This window comes from Ahaetulla prasina, chromosome 8, assembly GCF_028640845.1.
Source record: "Ahaetulla prasina isolate Xishuangbanna chromosome 8, ASM2864084v1, whole genome shotgun sequence".
NCBI classification, from domain to species: Eukaryota; Metazoa; Chordata; class Lepidosauria; order Squamata; family Colubridae; genus Ahaetulla; species Ahaetulla prasina.
This window is the reverse complement of record NC_080546.1, coordinates 15,566,166-15,591,380: the sequence shown is the minus strand read 5'-3', so window position 1 is coordinate 15,591,380 and position 25,215 is coordinate 15,566,166. Positions and strand designations below refer to the sequence as shown.

Sequence of the window (25,215 nt, the reverse complement as noted above, 5' to 3'; positions counted from 1 at the left end):
ATGTTCTGTTTCCCTTCCCCCAATACTCCCAGCAAAGAGTCCGTCAGAGGCCTTCCTTTTTTCCTTTTATTTACATAGATACATGTCCTGGCCACGTCTACCCACGGGCCTGCCAAGTTTCTGGAGATAACGAGGAAATTATAGATAAGGCCAGAATTACTCACGAATATATTCTTCCCTCCATGAATTAGCTTGCGCCAAATTCATTGTTTTGTCCGAGACAAAAAACCAGGAAGTCCCGCCTCCTATTTATAGTCTCTGCAGATGTCACTGCATGACAATTATGACTTGGCTTTGTCCCAACTCTTCCGCTGCTGCGCACGCCGATCAAGCCTTCGTAACCTTGCGTCCCTCCAAAACTGTTCTTGGGGCGTTGCCAAATCAGAAGAAAGCCCGGGAGAATCAGGCCCCGCCGGCCCCTCCCTCTGAGTGGGTGCCAGGGAGGGAGAGGGCTCAAGAGAAGCAGGGCTTGCCAGGTCTTCTCCCTCATTTTCTGAATCATCCGAGTCCAGGAGTCTGGGTCCAGGAACCTGGGTCACAACACCCCGTGCATGTGCGTGCGACCCCGCTGCTTATGTGCATGTGTCTCCAGCATGCGCCCTGCCCCCCCGTGCATCCTCACAATCAACTGGCCAGCGGGAGGCGCACATGCGCATGCATGGTAAGGCTGAGCTGGGCGATGGCTCACATATCCACAGAGAGGGCCCAGCGTGCCAGCCTATGTGTGCCATAGATTCGCCATCATGGCCTTAGTCATTTGCATCTTATTATGCTGTAATTCTTTGCAAGTTTCTCCAGAAGAAAAAAAATCCAACTGGTTTTGAATCTACCAAACCTTAGCAATTGGGACCAGGTTTAAATCAAAGGCTATCTTCCCGCCCAAAAAGCTTAAGATTCGAGGGGTGCTTGGTGCTCTCTGAGCTTGGTTGTTTTCCTGCAGATGTTTCACTGCCCAAACTGGGTAACATCATCAGCGCTGTAATTGTAATAGAAATCTTTCGTCTTAAAGTGAGGAGACAAGACCACGAAGGATTTGAGAAACAAGAATGAATTTATTATTTGCGCAAATAGGACACAGACCTCCACTCACGTGGAAAACAAAGGTCTGAGCCTCGAGCAAGGCTCAAGCATAATCTTTTATACCTTTGGTTACAGATATCACATAAGAAAAAGAAGAAGTTATCCTAATTGGTTGTCACAGACAAAAGCCCATATGTGGACTACCATTATCATATCACATACAGTTACTGGAACAGGTTACAAAGAACAACATGTAGAAATATTCCTGTGCTTTACAGAAAGCTTGCAACACCACACCTCTGCCAAGCAATATACTTCCGCTTTTATGTGACACGTCGACTTCTATTTCTAATACATCTTGTTATAATCCTAACAAATAAACATAAAGCACTTGTATTATAAAGCATTGGGGTCCTGCTTCATAATGAAACGTCTGCAAGTAAACAACCAAGCCCAAATAGCACCAAGGACCCCTCATTTCAACCCTGAGCTACGAATATTCTCCTTTATTAGAATTTAAAGATTCCTTCCAATGCTGCTGCTTCATAAAATGAATCAAATCGCTCCATGTACATGCGCTCTGGTTACGAATAGCTTTTTCCAGAAAGATTGATCAAACACTTTTCTTTTGGCCTTTTAAGTACGTCATAAAACGTGTGGGTTTTTTTGCTTCAATCTGCTGCTGTGTCTTCCAGATGTTGCTAAACATCATCCCAGCAATTATCACATCATGGTCCAGGATGAAAGATGTTGTAGTTTAGCAACATCTGGAAAGTCGTAAGATCCCCTTCTTTAAACTGTATCTTTTAGAATAATTTGTTTCTCTTGGCTTTTCACTTTTGCTCTAGGATTAAAAAGATTTTTTTTTCTTCTGAAGCTGTTTTGGTCCTGGTTTCTGAAAGTGATGGTTCTGACTCTTATTTTATGTTTAAGTCTCTTTGCTTTCTACTTTGACTGGGCTCAGAGGTGACTTTCCAAAAGATAGCTAGAAATTGAAACTGATTTTTTCCTGGTTGGAGCCAACATTTTCAGCCACGACAGGTAATCCTCAACTTATGAGCCCAAAAATTTATGTTGTTAAGTGAGACATTTATTAAGTGAGGTGTGCCCGATTTTACAACCTTTCTTGCCATAGTCGCTAAGTGAATCACTGAGGTTTGATAAATTAGTAACCCAGTTGTTAAAGGAATCTGGGCTTCCCCATTGACTTTGCTTATCAGAAGGTCGCAAAAGGGGATCACATGACCTTGGGACATAGCAATGGTCATAAATACGAATCAGTTGCTAAACATGATCACATGAATTTCAATCACATGATCATCATAGGGATGTTGCAAACGTCGAAACTATGAAAACAATCATGTCACTTTTTTCAGTGCCATTGTAACTTTGTGTGTGTGTGTGTATGTGTATATATGTATATGTATATGTATGTTGTGTGTGTGTGTGTGTGTGTGTGTTTGTATAAGGTAAAGGTTCCCCTCGCACATACGTGCTAGTCGTTCCCGACTCTAGGGGGCGGTGCTCATCTCCGTATCAAAGCCGAAGAGCCAGCGCTATCCGAAGACGTCTCCGTGGTCATGTGGCCGGCATGACTCAATGCCAAAGGCTCACGGAACACTGTTACCTTCCCACCAAAGGTGGTCCCTATTTTTCTACTTGCATTTTTTACGTGCTTTCGAACTGCTAGGTTGGCAGAAGCTGGGACAAGTAACGGGAGCTATGTAATTTATATTTACTGACAAAGAAATAAAGGGAGACTTATGCTCCCTCCCATATTTGGGTAGACCAGGTTGCTTTGATAGGAAAAAATCCACTATATATTAATGATTGAAGATAAATATGTCTCCCACCAGAAAAAAAATTGGTTTCTACTTTTTCAAACCCTGAAAACATTGCAGTATTTAATACAAAAGAGTTTTTCAAAGCTTGAAGGGCCTAAGTGAGTGAGGCATGCTTGTGAGTAAACACAGATAAGATTATACAACGAGATTCTCATTTTTCAAAGAAATAATAATCCAACCCAGGGAGGAAAGATAGGATCAGGAAGTGGGGACTAAAACACTTTTTTTTTTTAAGCAAAAGTGATTTCTGAATCTGTCTTCTGAACCAAAAATACAGATATTTTATGAACGGTTAATTTCCCCCCCCTCAATTTCTACATTTGAAGGGACATTTTTTAAAATGGGAGGAAAAAAATCCATCTCTGTGAACCTTCGTGTCCCTTGACTCCTGTCTCCATAGCTACAATTTTGATTAATGCAGATTTTAATTAGAGTTCTTCCATATATCTAATTGAATCCTTAGACTGCAGTTCAGTTCTCTATACATTTACCTGACTGTAACCCTTGTCTTAGACGAAGTTTTTTTTTTCTTTTCTGTTTTTTACCCCAAACTATCATGCCAAAAAGGCTTTTTTCATTTACCCACGAATAACCAGAGCTATGCGGGTTTCCCCCCCATTTTGATTTATGTAATTTATGTAATGATCGCATTAATTTCTATTTAACAGATCCATTAGAAGTTTTAAATTATTTTAATTAAAATTCAGCTGAACTCAGGCAGTTGTTCTCCATTAACTCCTAACAGATGTCTTCAGTGGACTTCTCTTGCTAATGAATTTTCTACACAAATTAGATGAGATGGAAAGTATGTATTTTGCCAAAATAAGGGCCCTGTAAAACCTGCTTTGCCCATAAAAGACAAGCTTCTCACCCAAGTACATCTGGTAAAGTGCATCTTAATTAAACCGTAGATGATGTACTTTTATTCGCAAGGCAATTCTTAATACCAGTGGAAAATGTGCAAATACTGTTTAAAGGCCATAAAGATCAGACTGATTGGGAAGTGAACGTCCCATCAAATTATTGCCACAGAATGCGTGGACATCTGAATTTAAGCCTGTGCTGTTTCCGAAACTGGATGGTGAAATCTTGAGAGTCTTAGATTTATCTGTTTTCTACGTATTTCAAGAAATTTCAAGAAAGAAATTCTACGTATTTCAAGAAACACTACCATTGACCTCACCCCATTCCTAAAAGGACTATAAGGGGCGTGCATAAGTGCACAAAAGTGCTTACCGTCCCTGTCCTATTGTTTTTCTATCATCATATGTGCTTGTATATAATGTTGTGACAAAAATAAATAAATAAATAAATAAAAACTTGAATAGACCTTTAAACTATATGAGGGGAAGGCATATAGAAACGAGCAGATTGTCAGGAGGTGTTTTTTTTTTTTTTTTTTAAAGAAAGTTGGGATGGTCAACATTTTTCTTTGGTGACCCTTATACTTTTGATTTCTCTTGAAGACTTCACATATCCTTCAGACCGCAAAATGACAGCTGAGGGTCACGCATGATCTGACAACTGTGCATGTCTACTGTATATTACTTCAGGGGGAAAGGAACACTGAAAAGGCCATGAGGATGGGAGGTCATTTGTAGAGATGACAGCTGCTCTTGTATGGAGAAACCTCCAGGTTTTGTCATGTTCGTGATACCATCGTAGCGTGGAAATTAAAAAAAAAAAAAGGAAGGAAGTTCCAACTGGGTTAACATTATGCTCATCTCACAGCTGCTCCTACAATTGAGATACATTCTTGAAAACATTCTACAATACATTTATGTTTCTCTGTTTGGTTATGCATGTGATTTTATAATTTTACTTTGTATTTATGTGTTTTTATTTGCCTGTGAACCGCCCTGAGTCCTTCGGGAGATAGGGCGGTATATAAATACGATTAATAAATAATAAATAAATAAATAAATATAAATATAGCGCAAAGTGTTTTCAAGAATGTATCTCGTGTCAAAAGTGTTAAAAGTATTTCAGACAGAACAGAGCGGAATAAATAGAGTTTAGAAGGGACCTTGGAGATTTTTTAGTCCACGGGTGTCAAACTCAATTTCATTGAGGGCCACATCAGGGTTGTATTTCACCTTGGGGGGCTGGGGTGGGAGTGGCCAGAGTGGGTGTGGCCAACTTGACATCGCTCATGTCGGGGCGCCTGTGGCGGCCCGAACATTTTACCAGTGAAAACGGGCTCCCGAGCTTTGTTTTCAGCTGTGACGGCCTCCTGCAACCCTCTGCCAGCAAAAACTGAGCTCTCCTGAACTCTGTTTTCTCTGGCAGAGGCACCGCAGACCAATCATTTGCTGTTTCCATAGTGACCCCATGGGCCAGATCTAAGTACCCCACAGACTGGATCTGGCCCGCGGGCCTTAAGTTTGACACCCCTGTTCTAGTCCAACTCCCTACTCTGGCAGGAAATCCTATACCATGTCAGACAAATGGTTGCCCAATCTCTTCGTAAAAGTCCTCCACAACTTCTGGAGGTAAATTGTTTCACCAATTAATTGTTCTAACTGTTGGGAAATTTCTCCTTTGTTCTAGGTTGCTTCTCTCCTTGATTAGTTTCCACCCATTGCTTCTTGTCCTACCCTCAGGTGCTTTGGAGAATAGCTTGACTCCCTCTTCTTTGGGGCAACTCCTGTCATATTGGAAGACTGCTATCATGTCTCCCCTAGTCCTTCTTTTCATCAAATTAGACATACCCAGTTCCTGCAACCGTTCTTCGTATGTTTTATCCTCCAATATCCTAATCATCTTTGTTGCTCTTCTCTGCATTGTTTCTAGAGTCCCAACACTTTTTTATATTGTGGCGACCAAAGCTTTGTTCCTTGTAGCTCTCAGCTAACTGGAACTATTCCATATCAGCCAAAGAGGTTGTAGAAAAAAATGCTTTTAAAAGTAAAAAAAAAAAAAAGTTGGCCATGCCCACCCAGTCACATTACCCCCCCCCACAAAGCCACGCCCACAGAACCGGTAGTAACAAATTTTAGAATAGAATAGAATAGAATAGAATTTTTATTGGCCAAGTATGATGGGACACACAAGGAATTTGTCTTGGTGCATAGGCTCTCAGTGTACATAAAAGAAAAGATACGTTCATCAAGGTACAACATTTACAACACAATTGATAGTCAATTGTGTAAATTGACAATTTACATTTCACCCCTGCTTGTGCCTGATTCTACATACAGGTAGTCCTCAACGTACGTTCACAATTGAGCCCAAAATTTCTGTTGGTAAGCGAGACACATTGTTAAGTGAGTTCTGCCCCATTTTACATTTCTTGCCACCGTTGTTAAGGGAATCACTGTAGTTATTAAGTTAGCAGCATGGTTGTTGTGCAACTCTGGCTTCCTCATTGACTTTGCTTGTCAGAAGGTCGAAAAAGGTGATCACATGATCCCGGGACACTGCAACCGTCATAAAGATGAATCAAGTATCTGACTTTTGATCACGTGACCATGGGGATGTCGCAATGGTCATAAGTGTGAAAAATGGTCGTAAAATCACTTCAGTCTCAGTGCTGTTGTAACTTTGAACAGTCACTAAAAGAACTATTGCAAATCGAGATCTCCAGTACAAGTGGCCTCCACTTAAATATTACATCCACACCCTAATTCTAACTTTAACTGTACCCCAGGGTTATGTATGGGCATGCACAGTTTTATTTTATTTCCAAAAACATGGTGTTCTCTCATTAAGTGTTGTATCATTAAGTGTTAAATTTGTACCCTATGACTATCATTAAGTGTTGTAAGTGTTGCACCTTGATGAAGGTATCTTTTCTTTTATGTACAATGAGAGCAAATGCACCAAGACAAATTCCTTGTGTGTCCAATCACACTTGGCCAATAAAAAATTCAATTCTATTCTATTCTATTCTATTCTATTCTATTCTATTCTATATCAGCACAGTGACTGAGTTACTTTGCTTAACAGTACGACCAACCTTGGCGATTCTGAAAGGAAAGCACTTGCAATTTATAGAGTTCAAAACTCACACCACATATCAAACAGACTCTGAACCAAAGTGATTTAATATTTGAGAATCACAAAGAGACCCAGAAACTAATTATCTCATTTTGAACTTCATTAGAATAACCACCATAGCTGAATAGAGGAAGAAACCAGTTGGGGTTTTTAAAAAAAAGTCACAGGTCAATTCCAACGCTCTCTTCAATTTTGAATGTGTACAAATGTCATTTCTCCAGTTTTGCTGGTCCCGGTATCACTGTCCATAAACATGCCAGCGCACCCAAATACATTGCTCTTACTTTTATAAAATTCCCAGACTTTTAACATAACATATAACATAATAACAGAATTGGAAAGGACCTTGGAGGTCTTCTAGTCCAACCCCCTGCCCAGGCAGGAAATCCTACACCATCTCAGACAAATGGCTATCCAACATTTTCTTAAACATTTCCAGTAATTTTTCTCTGACCTGATTCCATAACAAAGTGCATTGCATGGCAGGAGACTATAAGAAACAGAAAACACAACAAATTCTCCCTTATGTCCCCACATAACTTTCAGAAGAAGGAGCCTATCAAGTTGGAAGCCCACAGCTGTGTTGGCAACTAGAGAGAATCTGTTAGAAATAAAAACTTGCAAAATTTGGAAGAAGTCTTCGTTGGACTTCTTCCTTCCCTAAATCAGTGCCACCAAGACAGGGGTGTCAAACTTGATTTCATTGAGAGCCGTATCAGGTTGTGTTTGACGTCGGGCGGGGGGAGAGCTGGGGTGTGTGGCCAGCTCAACGTCACTCATGTTAGGGGCACCTGTAATGGTCAAGTGCTAAGGCAGGACTTCCCTCAGACCCTCCCTCTCATTATAATCTATCCCTTCCTTCCTTCCTTCCTTCCTTCTTCCCCTCTTTCCTTGTTTTTCCTTCCTTGCTCTCTTCCCATCTTTCCTTCTTTTACTTTGTCTTTGTCTTTCTCCTTTCCTGTCTCTGTCTTTAACCCTAACCCTTTTCTTCTTGGATGCTCAAATGCAAAAGGGGAAACATTTCTCCTTCTGTTTTGTTTTTACTTTGTTTTGCTAGCCCTCTGCCAGTGAAAACGGGCCCTGTGCACAGCCTCCCCGGGCCCCATTTTCAATTCTGATAGCCTTCTACCAGTGAAAATAGCACTCCTGAGCTCTGGTTTTTTTTGCTGGTAGAGGCATCGTGGGCTGGTCCTTTGCTGTTTCCAGGGCAGCCCCGCAAGCCAAATCTAAGCACCCCGTGAGGTGGATCTGGCCCGTGGGCCTGTAGTTTGACACCCCTGGCCTGCACCAAGAGAGGCTGCAGCACATTCCATATCAACCCACTACCCGTGGGTGGGTTGGCTGGAAGAGATTGAAACAGTGGTACTCCCGTCTAGAGATCCAAGGTTAAAAACACCCCCCCCCCATTCTTCTGTCTTCTTTTGCATGCAGTCCCTTTGCACTTACCAAAGGTTTGGCTTCATCTTCATCTTTGAAATAATATAGCTGCTCCCCTTTGAGTACGAACCAGCGAGTATGCCAAGTCTTCACGAAACCTCCTTGCTTCCTCAGCCACCCACACTTAATGGCAACGTGCCGTCCTGGGCTCAGCAGGGAGCTTTCTGCAGAACCGTTGTGTTCTTCCATAATGAAGTCAGCAGCCTCTCCTGGGTAGAGAAGAAGGAGGAGGTGTGGGAAAGGAGTGGCGTTAGTTCAACTTCCAAAGAGTAGCCCTGTCACTTTTGATTGGAATAGAGAAACAGTAAACAACGCCTGAACTATTCAATTATGGATTGCTTACACTGAGAAAATACATTTGTGGTTGTTGTTTTAACCATTTAGTCATATTTGACTCTTGGCGACTTTCTAGGCAAGTGCTTTCCATGCTACCCTGCCCAGCACAGATTCTTTCAGTTTTTGGATGTTCACCTTTGCAACAGGATAGGATAGGATAGAGTAGGGTAGGGTAGGATAGGATAGGGTAGGGTAGGGTAGAATAGAATAGAATAGAATAGAATAGAATAGAATAGAATAGAATAGAATAGAATAGAATAGAATAGAATAACAGAGTTGGAAGGGACCTTGCAGGTCTTCTAGTCCAACCCCCTGCTTAGGCAGAAAACCTTATACAATTTCAGACAAATGGTTACCCAATCTCTTCTTAAAAACTTCCAGTGTTGGCACCTTTACAACTTCTGGATACCAGCAGTACGCTGACGACACCCAGCTGTACTTTTCCACCCCGGGCCACCCCAATGAAGCTGTTGAAGTGCTGTCCCGGTGTTTGGAGGCCGTACGGGTCTGGATGGGGAGAAACAGGCTCAAGCTTAATCCCTCCAAGACGGAGTGGCTGTGGATGCCGGCATCCCGATTCAGCCAGCTGCAACCGCGGCTGGCTGTTGAAGCAGTTATTGGCCCCAAAGGATAGGGTGCGCAACTTGGGTGTCCTCCTGGATGATCGGCTGTCGTTTGAAGATCATTTGACGGCCGTCTCCAGGAGGGCCTTCCACCAGGTTCGCCTGGTTCGGCAGTTGCGCCCCTTCCTTGATCGGGATGCCTTATGCACGGTCACTCACGCGCTCGTTACCTCTCGCTTGGATTATTATAACGCTCTCTACATGGGGCTCCCCTTGAAGTGCGTCCGGAGGCTTCAGTTAGTCCAGAACGCAGCCACGCGGGTGATAGAGGGAGCTGCACGCAGCTCCCATGTAACACCTCTCCTGCGCAGGCTGCACTGGCTACCTGTGGCCTCTCGGGTGCACTTTAAGGTGCTAGTCACGACCTTTAAGGCGCTCCATGGCTTAGGACCTGGGTACTTACGGGACCGCCTACTGCTACCACATGCCTCCCACCGACCCGTACGCTCTCACAGAGAGGGACTCCTCAGGGTGCCGTCCGCCAAACAATGTCGGCTGGCGGCCCCCAGGGGACGGGCCTTCTCTGTGGGGGCTCCCACACTCTGGAACGAACTCCCCCCGGGCTTACGCCAGATATCTGACCTTCGGACATTCCGTCGCGAACTGAAAACATATCTCTTTATTCGCGCGGGGCTGGCTTGAATGGAATTTTAAACTCAAATTTTTAGCAATTTTAATGGGGTTTTTGGTTTTATGGTAAATTTCTTAAATTTTTCAGGCTCATTTAATAAGTTTTTAATTGATTTTAACTTTGTATATTGTATATTGTTCTTTGTTGGTTTTATTCTGCCTGTACACCGCCCTGAGTCCTTCGGGAGAAGGGCGGTATAAAAATTAAATAAATAAATAAATAATAAATAACTGATTAATTGTTCTAACTGACAGGAAATTTCTCCTTAGTTCTAAGTTGCTTCTCTCCTTGATTAGTTTCCACCCATTGCTTCTTGTCCTGCCCTCAGGTGCTTTGAAGAATAGCTCAACTCCCACGTTTTTGTGGCAGCCCCTGAGATATTGGAACACTGCTATCATGTCTCCCCTAGTCCTTCTTTTCATCAAACTAGACATACCCAGTTCCAGCAACTGTTCTTTATATGTTTTAGCCTCCAGTCCCCTTGTATCAGATTTGATGTTATGAAACCAAATGTGAATTTCTTCGTGTGCCCCTTCTTCTACTTCCACTAACCATTCCTAACACCATTGACTTCTCCAATGAGTTTGCATGCATGACATGGAGTAAATCAGTTGTAGACTTACGATTTTTAGCTTTTAGTGATGTGCCTGGTTTTATACAAGAGTAAATACATTAGAAGGGCAATTTTGCCACACTCAGATATTGCTTCCCCCCAGTAATGCTTCCATTTCTTCTTTTTTCTTCCTCTTTTCTCACAAGGGCTTTTTCAGATCAACTGAATGTCGGCCCATTGGTTTTGACAGGGATTTACTAACTGACGCATAGTTGTTGTTATTAAGGTCACCTGGAGATTTATCTGTGTCACAGGGGTGACATGCTCCCAGTTCGATGGCAGCGTGTGGTTTGGAGAACCAGTAGCAAAAATCCCTCCCCCACCCCATGCCCAGCTGAGCCGCATGATCATCAGAGGTTTTTCTTTTTTTACTTTTAAAAGCATTTTTTCTTTGGCTGAAAAAATGCTTTTAAAAGTTAAAAAAAACCACCTCTGATGATCGCGCGGCTCAACTGGGATCGTCAGAAGCTTTTAAAACCATTTTTTCTACAACCTCTTCGGCCAAAGAGGTTGTAAAAAAATTGCTTTTAAAAGGCTCCTCTGACGATCCCAGCTGAGTTGCCTGATCGTCAGAGCCTTTTTTTTTTCTTTTAAAAGCATTTTTTTGCCTTTAAAAAAAGGCTCTGACGATCAGGCAACATAGCTGGGATCCTCAGAGGAGCCTTTTAAAAGCATTTTTTACAAGCTCTTCAGCCGAAGAGGTTGTAGGAAAAAATGCTTTTAAAAGTTAAAAAAAAAAAGTTGGCCATACCCACCCAGTCACATTACTTCACCACCAAGCCACGCCCACAGGACCGGTAGTAACAGATTTTACACTTCACCACTGCTGTGTCATCAGGGTCACCTGAGTGGTACAAATGGGTGTGGAGCCTTCTTGGAACTATTGAAAGGACTGTGTTGTAGATTGGAGATAGATGATGTTGTATCCCTCCCCCTCTCCAGGTGATCTTAACGACTCGCTAAAAGAATGCAAATGACCAGCTGTTTGCAAGGAGTGTAAATCCTTCCGTTCCCCACCATCCAGTCAGAGCTGAAGAAGCTTCTTGGATGAGAAGCAAAATATCTTCAAAGAAAAACAGAAAGTCTAGTTGCCTCTTGAAAAAAGCACCTTTGGGATGTGAAACAAATGGTTAAAATGTTTGTTTCAAAACATTAAGCTTTATCTCTCATTAAGGACTGATCTTTATGGCCCAGCATGAGCTGTCTAAACTTTCACTGGCAGCACAACCATCCACACCCACAAATGGCTTCATGTTGCCTTCATTTTTAGCAAACATCTGTGAGAAGCATCAGATATAGGAATCTTTAAATGATGAAAAGCTGGACTAAATTAAGGGACTGAAGGTGGAAATGAAAGCCAAAAGAATTTACATGAGAAGCACTTGGGTGTGCAAAGGCCTTTCATCGAAATTCTTTGGAGGAAGATGGGTGATTAAGAAGCATGAAATATAAACAAACATATTCAGATACAGAATAAATCCTCTTGATTGCTTCGGATTACTTGAAACATGGTCACCTCAGAAGGACACCTGAGGTGTTGATGCTTCAGATTCTGAACTAATTATCTGGTTTTTAATTTATTGACACAAAGCTAAACAGAACCCTGGATACAGAAAACCACTGAGAAACTCTGTGAAAAAGAAACTTTTAAAGTTGGAAATTACCAAAAAAATTCTGCATGAATGATATGCGATTTTAAACCACAAACTTCACCTTGTTTCTAAGAGTAAGTAACGAAGAAAAAGAAGATGGGGTTTTGCCCAAATAAAGATTATGACTTACAAATTAAATCAATTGACTTAAAAGAAATGTAAAAAAGGGGGGCAATTGACAAATCACAAGTATTTTTCTTTCAATTAAGGTCCTTAAAGATACAAAGGTATAATCCAATCCTGAATATAATTAAAAGAAAGCACAAAAGTTGGTTAATAGGGCAACCCAATGCATTCACAGAATGGTGGGGTGCAACATTTAACAATCCACAGTTAGAAATTCACAATTTAGGCCCTACTCCACCACCTAACCCCATGGCAGTGACAACCGAATCAGACAAACCGTTTTATTGGCTTTGGATGGGGTTCCCAAGCCCACTGACAAAACCATGTCCTCAAGATCTTAAGGAAAACCAATGAATTGGAGGTCAATCTTTTCTTTAAGGCAGGGGTGTCCAAATTTGGTCCCTTTAAGACTTGTGGACTTCAACTCCCAGAGTTCCTCAGCCAGCTTTGCTGGCTGAGGGACTCTGGGAGTTGAAGTCCACAAGTCTTAAAGGGACCAAGTTTGGACACCCCTGCTTTAAGGGAATGATGTTCCAAAGGGAAGGAGCCACTACAGAGAAGGCCCTTTCCCTAGGCCCTAAAACAGTGATGGCGAACCTATGGCACGTGTGCCATAGGTGGCACGTGGAGCCATATCTGTGGGCATATGAGGGTTGTCCTAGGTCAGCTCCAGTGCGCATGCATGTGCCGGCCAGCTTATTTTCAGGCCTTCCAGGCCCACCGGAAGTTAGGAAACAGGTTGTTTCTAGCCTCCAGAGGGCTTCTTGGGGTTGGGGAAGGCCATTTTCGCCCTCCCCAGGCTCCAAGAAAGACTCTGGAGCCTGGGGTGGGCGAAAAATGTGCCATCGCGTGCCAAAAGCTGGGGGAGCATAGGTAGTGGGGCGCATTGAATTATGGACGTGGACACGCGTGCGCATGACCCCCTTGCGCTCCCCCCACTTTTGGCACGCTATAGCAAAAAGGTTAACTGTCATTGCCCTAAAATATGCGCTTCCTTGATACTTGAATCCACAACATATCTACCTTCCTGTTTTGGTGGGCCAGACAGATATATTGTTGTTATTATGCTATAATATTGGAAACAAAACATTTCAAACATTCTGTGTCATCTCCACTGAGTAAAAGCAACCTATTCTTTTGATGTATCTCAAAGCAGCATGAGAATTTTATGTTTGAATGTGGCACAGCAAAGTTCCAAGAACTTTGTAATTATATCTTGCGACCGATAAGGAATAAAATATTTTTTCCCAATAAAGCTGGCTAAGGTATTATTTGAAACCAGAATATTCATATACTGTACATGCACAAACTTATATCCTAATATCCACCTTCACAGTAAATATTAATCCCAGAACTTAAATCCCAGAATTAAATATATTGCATGGTAAGAGTTGTTTCATATTTCATCGTAAAAAATATTCTGAGAGCAAAGAAAATAAATTGAAGGATGTTAGTTCAAACACAGCAAATCTGTGCCTTGAACTATACTGCTAAAGCTGATATGACTTCAGGCAGAAGTTTGAGAAAGAAAGTAGAGCTTGTAAATAGAGATAAGTTATTGCTTTAACATATGTATTAACACCTTATTTTGATGGAAAAGGTAACTTCCAGTCATTTAAAATATATTGGGTTGAATCCAGATTATATTAGCCATATAAATATTCTACTGAAATCAGTGGAATTAAGTGGGACAAGCTCAGAGTGGATCGGGGTGAAATGCTACCAGATCAGCCTGGATTGTGTGATCCGGTAGCGATCGCAGCCAGTAGTTCGGCTATCTGGTAGTGATGGCAGAGCGAAGCTCCACCCACCCACCCAGGTATCATTATTTCCTGGTTTTAACCAGGAAGTAATGTATTTTTCACTTTTGCGCATGTGCAGAAGGCTTTGCACATGCGCAGAAGATCTGCGCGCGCATGTGCATTCCTGAGCCGGGAAGGAAGGTAAGTAGATTTTACCCCTGGACTGGATCCAACCTGTTAAAAAAAAAAAATAGAAGAGGCTATTGAGGCAAAATCAATAAGACAAAACACTTAGAATGAAACCAAAGATCCAAATGTAATGAATCCAAACGTCAGAGTTAAGCAGAAAAACAATAGTACAGAAAAACACAGCAACCATAAGAGCTCTCTGGAAGAGTATGAAGGGCAGAGAGGTTCTATGTCAGAACTTCTCTGGACCATTTCCAGCAATAGAACCTGAAACACAGCTTTGGAAGAAGGTTTCAGAATGCAAACTGGAAAGTAGTCATTATCTAAATACAAATTTAATATATTAAATACAATTTAATATACCAAATACAAGCTGGGTGGATACAACCTTGTAGACGACCCTCACTCTGTCAAGGACCTTGGAGTACTCATCTCAAATGATCTAAGTGTCAGAGTTCACTGTAACAGCATTGCCAAAAAGGCATTAAGAGTTGTTAACCTAATCTTGTGAAGCTTCCTCTCCAATAACATTGTACTGCAAACTAGGGCATACAAAACCTTTGCTAGACCAATTCTCAAATATAGCTTGTCTGCCTGGAATCTGCACTATATATTGGACATTAATACAATTGAGCGGGTCCAAAGGTATTTCACGAGAAGAGTCCTCCACTCCTCTGCTCACAACAGAATACCTTATGCCACCAGGGTTGAAATTTTGGGCTTGGACAACCTAGAACTACGCCGCCTACAGTCTGACCTAAGCATAGTACACAAAATTGTCTGCTACGACGTCCTACCTGTCAATGACTACTTCGGCTTCAACCGCAATAATACACAGGGAAACAATAGATACAAACTCAAGGTAAACCGCTCCAAACTCGATTGCATAAAATACGACTTCAGCAACAGAGTGGTCAATGTCTGTAACGCATTACCTGAGTCTATTGTTACATCTTTAAACCCCCAAAACTTTAACCTTAAACTGTCTACTGCAGACCACACCCCATTCCTAAGAGGTCTGTAAGGGGCATGCATAAGCGCACCAGCGTGCCTACCATCCCTGTCCTACTGTCTCCATTTATTCGTACCCATTTCTGTGCTCATAATCATGTTTATACTTATACCTGTTATCTCGTACATGTTTGAGAAACTAACTAACTAAATAAATAAATAAAAATCTATCTGAGTTAGGCTTGATCTCTAGATATTTTAAAACAATTCTCATCACCCAAGGTCAGCATTCAGATGCAAATGATGTCATTGTTTAGTGCAACTACACAAATCTAGGTTATTCTCATTGATGGGAAATGGATGGTCCATCAGATGTTGGATTTCACTCCTCATCAGTACAGGTATATGATGGGCATTGAAAGTTGATATCCAAGAACTTTGGAGAGCTCTCTATTCATATACAGTAATTTTCACTTGGACTCTCATTCTTGTAACAGGATGGATGGAGATTAACTCTTATTCTAATAATGTCCATGGAATAGAGAATCTGTGATTTATAACCCTCCAGCAATACTATCCAGCAGGGCTGATGGACAGAAAAAACAAAAGGTTGTAGTTAATGAATGAATGGAGAATGACAGTTTTCTTGTCCCTGTTGAATCAAGTCTGTTTGTGAAAAAAGCAAAAAGAGATGAACCACATCACTTATGATCACAGTAACCCATTGTAGATGCTTCCTGTCTTGTATAAAAGCTATCTTTTCTTTCTGCAAATCCTAATTATTTTTGGTTTGTGAATGAAAGGGTTTAAATACATCCCAAGTTATTTCTTCTCACTTTTTTTTTAATGCAGCAGTGATACTTCAGGGCTTGTTCATAAAGGGGAAATTATATCACCATGGAAAGAAATCTATTTAATGAATGTTATTGGCCTTGGGGGAAAAGTCCACAGGCAGGATCAAAATAATGTTTCCAAACCACCAAAGACTTTGATGATTAGAACAATGTAGACTCAGTTTCTGTCAAAGTTATAGCAAAGTTTAAATCCAGACTCATTTGTCAGATCAGCTTTTGAAAATCAAAGCTTGCACTGTCTTTGCAAGTATCACTTCTCTGTAGACACTGTAGAATGAGACTACACTCACAAAATTTTGTTTGGGCTTGAAAACGAAGCCAACATTCAAATTACAGATGCTGCCTGTCTCTTGGATCAGACCATAATATGATATTCCCTTTTTACCTCCAAATTTACCTCACATCCTGGACATAAATTGTTTCAACTCCTACCCTCAAAATGACGCTATAGTGCACTGTACACAAGAGTAACTAGACACAAGAACAGTTTGTCCCCGAACACCATCACTCTGCTAAACAAATAATTCCCTCAATACTGTCAAACTATGTACTAAGTCTGCACTACTATTAATTTTCTCATCTTCTCATCGTTCCCATCACCCATCTCCTCCTACTTATGACTGTATGACTGTAACTTTGTTGCTTATATTCTTACGATTTATATTGATATTGTTTCCTGATTGCTTATTTGTACCCTATGCCTATCATTAAGTGTTATACCTTATGATTCTTGATGAACGCATCTTTTCTTTTATGTACACTGAGAGCATATGCACCAAGACAAATTCCTTCTGTGTCCAATCACACTTGGCCAATAAAAAATTCTATTCTATTCTAGTCTAAATTGGAAGCTAAGAAAATGTGTGAGCAAAACCCTTTCCCAGTTTTTCTGAATTCATATAAACGCAATTCATATGCACGACCAACATACCTTTTTCATATGTATTCTGAAGCATATCGTAATAGGGTAAAAGAAAGTCTCTTCTCGTGTAATGCTACTAAACACAACATAATTAAATTTGTAAAACTGAAACTCATTTTAAAACAGAGAAGAAACCAGCACATTGGTTTAATTTTTAATTGGCAGTACTGAGAAGAAACGCAACTGTATCAAAAAGAAAAATCCACTTCTATTCCACACTGCTAAAGATAATAGGAGGAAAAAAGAGAAAGAACTTTAAAAAGACCCCAAAGCATAAGCATTTTTTTTTTTAAATTTTAAAGAAGGCAGTAAACTCTGGTAAGAAGGAAATCTGGTTAACACTGATTAATATAAATGAAACGCCACGTGCCGACCATTCCTGTCCTAATGTTCCCTTTGGTTGTATCCAATTCGTATGGTTATTTCATGCTTATACTTATATATATTGTTGTGTTTGACAAATAAATAAATAAATAAATAAATAAATAAATAAATAAATAAATAAATTCCAAAGGAAATCTCTAGGAATCTTCCTCCTTTAATATTTGTGTTTAAAACAGCATTCTCAAATATTACTTGATACCACTGGAAGTGAATTGTGCCGTTCTCCCAATCTTTCTATCATTTCATTTCTTCTGAGAATTGCATTGCTAGTGAACATAGTGGAATTTTTGGACAGATGGTCTCACAAAATGTCTCAATGATGGTGGCCAGTCAGAAAACACCCATTAACAAGCAGGTAAATAGTTGAGGGGCCCTCCTCATTGCTTCTTATATCCTTCAGGATGTCTGTGCTCCCCAATTTATCTTATCTTTTTTCTAAGCAGTGGAAACCTTTCTGGGATGTTACAAAAGAACCATCCTATCATTTCTGTTTACTCCTAGAGGATGTCTATGGGCTGAAGTAAGAGTCAAGAGCCTTGTGGTTCAGTGTTTAGAATGCAGCATTGCAGACAAGCTCTGCCCACAGCCTAGAGTTCAATCCTGTCGGACTCAAGGTTGACTCAGCCTTCCATCCTTCTGAGGTCAGTAAAATAAGGGCCCAGTTTGTTGAGGGGAGAATATGCTGACTCTGTAAACCACTCAGAGTGTTGTACAGCACTCTGGAGCAGTATGTAAGTCTAAGTCCTTGTGGTAGTGCTATTAAGGCAGAAATATAGTTTTAGAGGGATAGCTTTATAAGTAAAGATGTCACTAGAATCAGAGTTTTGGACTGTAGCAGCAACCATTATTAGCAGCCAACTAATAAACACCTAACAGGATCAAATTGTGACACATCAGTAGAAGTTGCCGTGGACATACTGGTGGCAACAGGCACTGGAATGCTTCTGTTTTATTTTAACTACATTAACAGTTTTCAGTCTAAAACTATTCTGTGCGTTTATACAGTAGAATAAGTGAGGTTCCGATGTTGTGTTTTGCATATTTGCGTGAGAGAGTGAAGCTGTAGATGTGCATGCGGGTGTGTTATAGGTCTTCACACCCATACAGTTTTTAGATATAAATAAAAACACTCTACACACTTTTGCGAAATAGCACGATGGCGTCGCTGCTTGTTTCCTTAATAGAAATAATTAGCTGAATAATAAGCGCGAAGCCCCTCCATTCCTAGGAGCAAGCAGCTGCGATTGCTATAAATGTCAGGGACAGTTTAGCGAGACATTGGTTTTTGTCCATAAAATATGCTGATCTTCGGTTAAAATCTGCAAGTTTTTAATCAAGTGGGATAACGTTGCTACAGCCGATAGTCAACAGCGCCACAGCATCTGTTAATCCTGATTTCCACTCCCGTCAGTCCACATTTTTGGGAGCCTGCCCAAGCCTTCAAAAGCAAAAGACGGTCCATTCTTTGGCAAGAGGCCAGCTAGTAAGTGCCATTGCTTTGCCACTGGCATTTCAGAGCTCATTCACTGGAAAATATGATCGCTGCCTTTTCTGGAAATCACATGCTGTAGAGCAGCACCCCATGCAACACAAAAGCCTCTCTTTATTCTTGCAAAGACAGGGGAACAAATATCTGTTATGTCACTTTGGATAATGGAGTGAAAGCAACAGCGTGCCTTTGATTTTATGTGAAATCCATTCAGGGATTCATAGCACCTTGAAGTCTAACAATAGCCTTATGGAGCGACTCTTTCTTGCAACCTGCCTTTTTTGCACATTTTTAATGCCTTTGAGTCAGTCTTGACTCCTGCTAACCTACTGGGCAAAGTCCCTGCAATTTTCTTTGGAAGACTTTGGAAGTGGTTTGACATTGCCTTGACTTTGTACCTAAAAGTGAGACTAGAACTTACAGTCTCCTGGTTTCTAGCCTGACGCCTTAACCATGACTCCCAAACTGGTTCTCCTATCTTAATATATTTAAGATTCCTTATATGAGTCTTGTTGTGGTTCGTCAGCAGCCTGCGGAGCTGGAAATGGAGTCAGACAGCGATGAGGCTGGGGAAGAGCGTGGGCCAGTTCTGGAGGCTGGGGAAAGCCTGGATGAGGGCTCTGCGTCAGAGGCTGAGGTGGGGGCAGGACCATCGGGGAGTGAGGTGTGGACTCCGGAGCCTCCAGAAGCTGACAATAGTGAGGCAGGGGAACTGGAGGAGCCTGTTCCTAATGCACGCATGAGAAGAGCTGCTAGAAGCAAGAGCAGCTCAAGCAAAGAGGATGACTTGGGAGTAGGAATAAGTTTTTTACTTGTTATTTTAGTTTGTATTTATATGTATTTTTAAGTGCCTGTGAACCGCCCTGAGTCCCTAGGGAGATAGGGCGGTATATAAATGTGAAAAATAAATAAATAAAATAAATAAATAAATAGGGCCAAGAGATGATTGGCCCCTCCCATAAGGCTTAAAAGACTAGCAACGGCGTTTGGACTTTGCCGGAAAACAACGTTGATAGCTTTGTCTTCTTGCATTTATTTTGTATCAGTATCTTCTGAACTTTTGCCAAGAAAGGCCTTTGGCAGTTTGCCTAATTGGACCAAGATTGGTGATAGGACTGAGGAATTTGTGTTGGAAGGAATTTGCTTTAATTTAGTTGAACTACACTGAGAATGAGTTAATTCTCAGCTGTTCGAATAAAGTTTGTTTGTTTTTCACTGACTGAGTTTCCTACTACCTACTGGGGACTGGGTCATAACAAATCTTGAAGGGCACGTTGGCTCAGTGGCTAAGATGCTGAGCTTGTCGATCGAAAGGTCAACAGTTCAGCGGTTCGAATCCCTAGTGCCACATAACCGGGTGAACGCCCGTTACTTCTCCCAGCTTCTGTCAACCTAGCAGTTTGAAAGCACATAAAAAATGCAAGTAGAAAAATAGGGACCACCTTTGATGGAAAGGTAACAGTGTTCCGTGCACCTTTGGCGTTTAGTCATGCCAGCCACATGACCATGGAGACGTCTTCAGACCACGCTGGTTCTTTGGCTTTGAAATGGAGATGAAATGGAGATGAGCAAAGCTGGCTGAGGAACTCTGGGAGTTGAAGTCCACAAGTCTTAAAGGGACCAAGGTTGGAGACCCCTGCTCTAAAAAGCTGTTGTAGACCCAACAAAGTGATGACTTCAGGGGCTGGAGAGCAGCTTGGTCTCATTCTTTGCCTACCCCAATCAGATATTCTAATAGGCTTAGTTCTGTCTAAAGGTAGTCATGGTGACTTGAAATGCTGGAAAAATTAAATTCAGCCCCAGCTGAATTCTACACATTACATCCTCTGTGTACCGCAATGTGCATAAATAGGAACCTTACTGCTCCAGGGAACAATATAATTCATCGTTTTGTTTCACCATATGCAAAGTTTACATCCCAATCGTAAGTATTTGGTGGACTCCTAAGATAAATTGTTGTTGTTGTTGTTGTTGTTAGTTGTGAAGTCATGTCCGACCCATCGCAACCTCATGGACAACTTTCCTTCAGCCTTCCTGCCCTCTACTATCCCCCGGAGACCATTTAAGTTTATGCCAACTGCTTAAGTGACTCCATCCAGCCAGCTCATTCTCTGTCGCCCCTTCAATCTTTCCCAGCATGAGGCTCTTCTCCAGTGAGTCCTTCCTTCTCATCAGGTGGCTAAAGTATTTGAGTTTCATCTTCAGGATCTGGCCTTCTAAAGAGCAGTCAGAGTTGATCTCCTCTAGGACTGACCGGTTTGATCACCTTGCAGTCCTAGAGGAGACTCACAGGAGTCTTCACCATCACCATAGTTGAGAGGCCTCAATTCTTTGGCACTCAGCCTTCCTTATGGTCCTAAGAAAAATAGTCATGTTTAATGGATGAGATGGATGAAACTAAGTCTTTTGATTCCTTTGGTTATCCACATCTAAAGTCTGACCAAACTCTCTCTAAAATATATACAGTAAACTCTTTAATAAGGTCAAAATATTGGTCCACTACTTCAATGAGGATTTCAGATGAAACCTACAACTAAAGGCAATGTCTATATGTCAGTAAACTCCCTATGAGCATAAACCCGGATGAAATTTTAACTTGATCGGTTTTGAAATGGCCACCAACGGAGGGTTTTCATAGGCTAGGTGGGGAAACCCAACAAGTTGAATCCCTGCTACATAGAAGACTTGAATATTATTCCTTCTATAACAGAACAGCAGTATCCCAACAAAACGGAGCAATCAACGGGTTTGATCTGATGGATTCCAGCTGCATGCAATACATCTTTATAAAAACCACTCTAAGAAGCTCAATAAGGAATACTGTAGGCACGGTAGCAAAGGAATGCTGACAGAAGACTAATAGTAAACAGGGCAATGCCCTAATAAAGCATGACTCAGCAGATAGCTCCATATGACCGATCTTTGTCTGGGTTTGGAAACAAAGCATAGTTGGCCTGGGTTCACCCTTGGACAGACCACCAAGAAATAGAAACATTGTAGGCTACAGTGGGAAGTTGGGGGGGGGCTCCCAGAAAAATAATGTAATTGGGGGGAAACAAAGCCATTTATATTAATTGCCAAGAAAAAGGATCTGTCCATAAAGTCACTGCGGAGCTTGAAGGATTCAGAAAGAGCCTAATAGCCATTTTTCTAAGCGAGAAATGCTCTTTAAAGCAGGGGTCTCCAACCTTGGCAACTTTAAGACTTGTGGACTTCAACTCCAAGAATTCCTCAGCCAACTTAGCTGAGGGCCTCTGGTGGCTCAGACTGCTAAGACTGTCTGTTATTAACACAGCTGCTTGCAATTACTGCAGGTTCAAGTCCCACCAGGCCCAAGGTTGACTCAGCCTTCCATCCTTTATAAGTAGGTAAAATGAGGACCCAGATGGTTGGGGGCAATAAGTTGACTTTGTATATAATATACAAATGGATGAAGACTATTGCTTAACACAGTGTAAGCCGCCCTGAGTCTTCGGAGAAGGGCGGGATATAAATGCAAATTTAAAAAAAAAAAAAAGACCACAAGTCTTAAAGTTGCCAAGGTTGGAGACCCCTGCTTTAAAGGAGACGTCCATTTAGAATAAGACCTGGCTAAACTCCCTGATAAGTGCATTTATACTATATTTTCTTTACAATATGTTGCCCCCATAAACAAAGCTCTCACCTTAAAGGTTCTAAACAGTTTTAAAAATAATTAAAATGAATTTCAAATTGTTAAATCACATTATTAAAAATAATTAACTTCCAAATCAGTGGTCTCTAACCTTGGTCCCTTTAAGACTTGTGGACTTCAACCCCCAGAGTTCCTCAGCCAGCAAAGCTCCGGGAGTTGAAGTCCACAAGTCTTAAAGGGACCAAGGTTGGAGACCCCTGCTCCAAATGACATTCTAATATTGAAAGAAAAAGCGATCAGGGAGTAAGAAAGCGAGAAAACCACGACGGACTGAAGCAGTAACAAAACACTACGAAAAATTTCTCAATACCCTCACCAGAAAGCAAGCTTGCTTTGAAAAAAACCTCTAAGCTTTTATTCTTACATGAGGAAGGGGATCTGTTTCTAAAGGATTCTACTAGGACGTCAATCATATATAGACACATTGAGTGTGTCTTCTTAAAAGTTTCACTGCTTTTAGTACGTTTACTTCAGTGGTAGAATTCAATTTTTTTTACTACCGGTTCCATGGGGGTGGCTTGGTGGGAGTGGCAGGAGAAGGATACTGCAAAATCTCCATTCCCACCCCACTCTGGGGCCAGCCAGAGGTGGTATTTGCCAGTTCTCCGAACTACTCAAAATTTCCACTACCGGTTCTCCAGAACCTGTCAGAACCTGCTGAATAGCATCCCTGGTTTACTTCCAACCCCAAATTTCTCTATATAAAATCCAACCTCATTGTTTATGTCACATTGGTAATATTTCCACATCACTGTTCACAAGGAAAAGAAAATATCTACAGTGGTGAAGACCCTATAATAACATTTTACACCAATCAGTTAAATGTTACCAACATTGTAACAGAAGAAAGTTTAGCTAAAACATATTCCCATTTTTTAAAAAAAACAACAGTGAACTTAAAAGCAGAAAGCTTCATTTTGCAACCTCTCCCTCCCTCAATTCAATTAATATTTCAGAAGATTTCTTGGAACATATGAACAAAAAAACTCTTTCATTTGTAATGAATGAAACCGTTACGTTGGCTGAACTTTAACATCTCAGTACTGGTGGAAACCAAACACAATACTGCACAATCATAATAGAAGCAAGGACCATCTTGCAGTACACAATTATGGAAACTCTGCACCATCAAGTCAGTGTTGACTCTCACAAACAACATGGATACTGTAGTTTTTCTCTGGAACTGTTCCTAACCTGGGCTTCATGAATGTACCCATCACCACTATAACTGAATCCATCCATCTGGATGCTGGTTGTTCTCTTCTTTTCAGCAGGATGAGTGAAAGCAGAGCAGCAAATGGAAGCCATGGTAGACAGCCACACCATGTACACCATGGTAGAGAGCCTCACCATGATTTATGCTAATCTTTTTCCTGTCCTGTAATGGTCATCTGGATTTTCACAAACCCAGAATTGGTAGACCAATCATCATCATTAACTATATTCATTAAACATGAAATTCAGTCAACTGAACATTCAAAAATGCATCGCAAATACCATTGACTGGTGCTAATGGTTGATATGGGTTGCTGCCAGCGTCTTAGGTATCAACCAAGTACCTACTTAAGATGTACGATGTTCCAAGTAGCACAGTTTTTCGCAGTTCCAATGGTGTTATTGCAGGAAGCTGCAATTTGTTGATGTATCTTATAAAATCCTTGGACATGGTACCAAGTGCCCCGATGACAATGGGTATCACTGTTACATATTTCATCCGTAGCCATATAGTTTCGATGGCCAGGTTGCGATATTTCATGATTTTTTCCAGTTCTTTTTCTTGGACTCTGGCATCTCCTGGTACTGCGATGTCAATAAATTGTACATTTCGGTTTTCGACAACTGTGATATCTGACGTGTTATGTTCCAAATGATGATCCGTCTGTATTTGAAAGTCCCACAAGATCTTCACCTTCTCATTTTCTATAACCTTTTCCACTTTATGTTCCCATGACTTTTTGGATACAGGTAAATTGTATTTTTTACATAATGACCAGTGGATTAATTTAGCAACTCGGTCATGTCTAGCTTTGTAATCAGTTTGTGCAATTTTGCTGCATTCACATATTAAATGTGAAACAATTTCGACTTTGTTGTTGCAAAGTTGGCAGTTTGGATTGTCGGTGGATTTTTGTATCTTCGCTTTCATGGCATTAGTTTGTAGTGCTTGTTCTTGAGCAGTGAGTATTAAACCTTCCGTTTCTTTCTTGATGGTTCCCATCTTAAGCCCATGTAAAGTTGTCGTCACATTTTCTTTCAATGTTTATTGTTGTTGTTGTTATTATCATCATATGGTTTTGTTACAGTAGCCAGGAGAACACAGTGCTGTTTCAGAGTAGTAGTTTGGCTAACCAAGGTACCAGCCCTGTTGTGGGACACACTTGCATGTTCCCAGAGCCATTAGGAATCTGACTATCTGTTCAGAGCACCAGCTCTTCTCTCCACCCAAGTGATACCTACCTATCTACTTGCATAGAACATGCTTTAGAACTGTTAGGTGGACAAAGGCTAAGTGACAGGAGCTCACTCTGCCACAGAGTGCCTGGGCTCGAACCGCTGAAGCTGGAGAAGCTCTCAGGCCACTAGGCCTCTTTGATCAAGCACCGATGATGCAAATTAGTAATACAACTCCAAGAGATCATCAACTTTCTACTCCTTCTTCTTCCCAAGAATGGATTGTGTGTGCAACCCCAGGAATAAGAGGAGGCTTCCTCAAATATATCCAGTAGTTTT

General features: G+C 41.2%; 1 protein-coding gene across 4 annotated transcripts in view; it reads right to left on the bottom strand.

Annotated features, from left to right (window-relative positions):
- ARHGAP24 (Rho GTPase activating protein 24) overlaps positions 1–25,215 on the bottom strand; it is a 527,216-nt gene that overhangs the window by 399,766 nt on the left and 102,235 nt on the right. For all 4 annotated transcript variants that reach the window (XM_058192081.1, XM_058192079.1, XM_058192078.1 and 1 more), the window contains exon 2: positions 8,310–8,509. In XM_058192081.1, coding sequence (XP_058048064.1) covers positions 8,310–8,489 — 180 coding nt within the window. In that variant the 5' untranslated portion in view covers positions 8,490–8,509. The remainder of the gene's footprint in view (positions 1–8,309; positions 8,510–25,215) is intronic.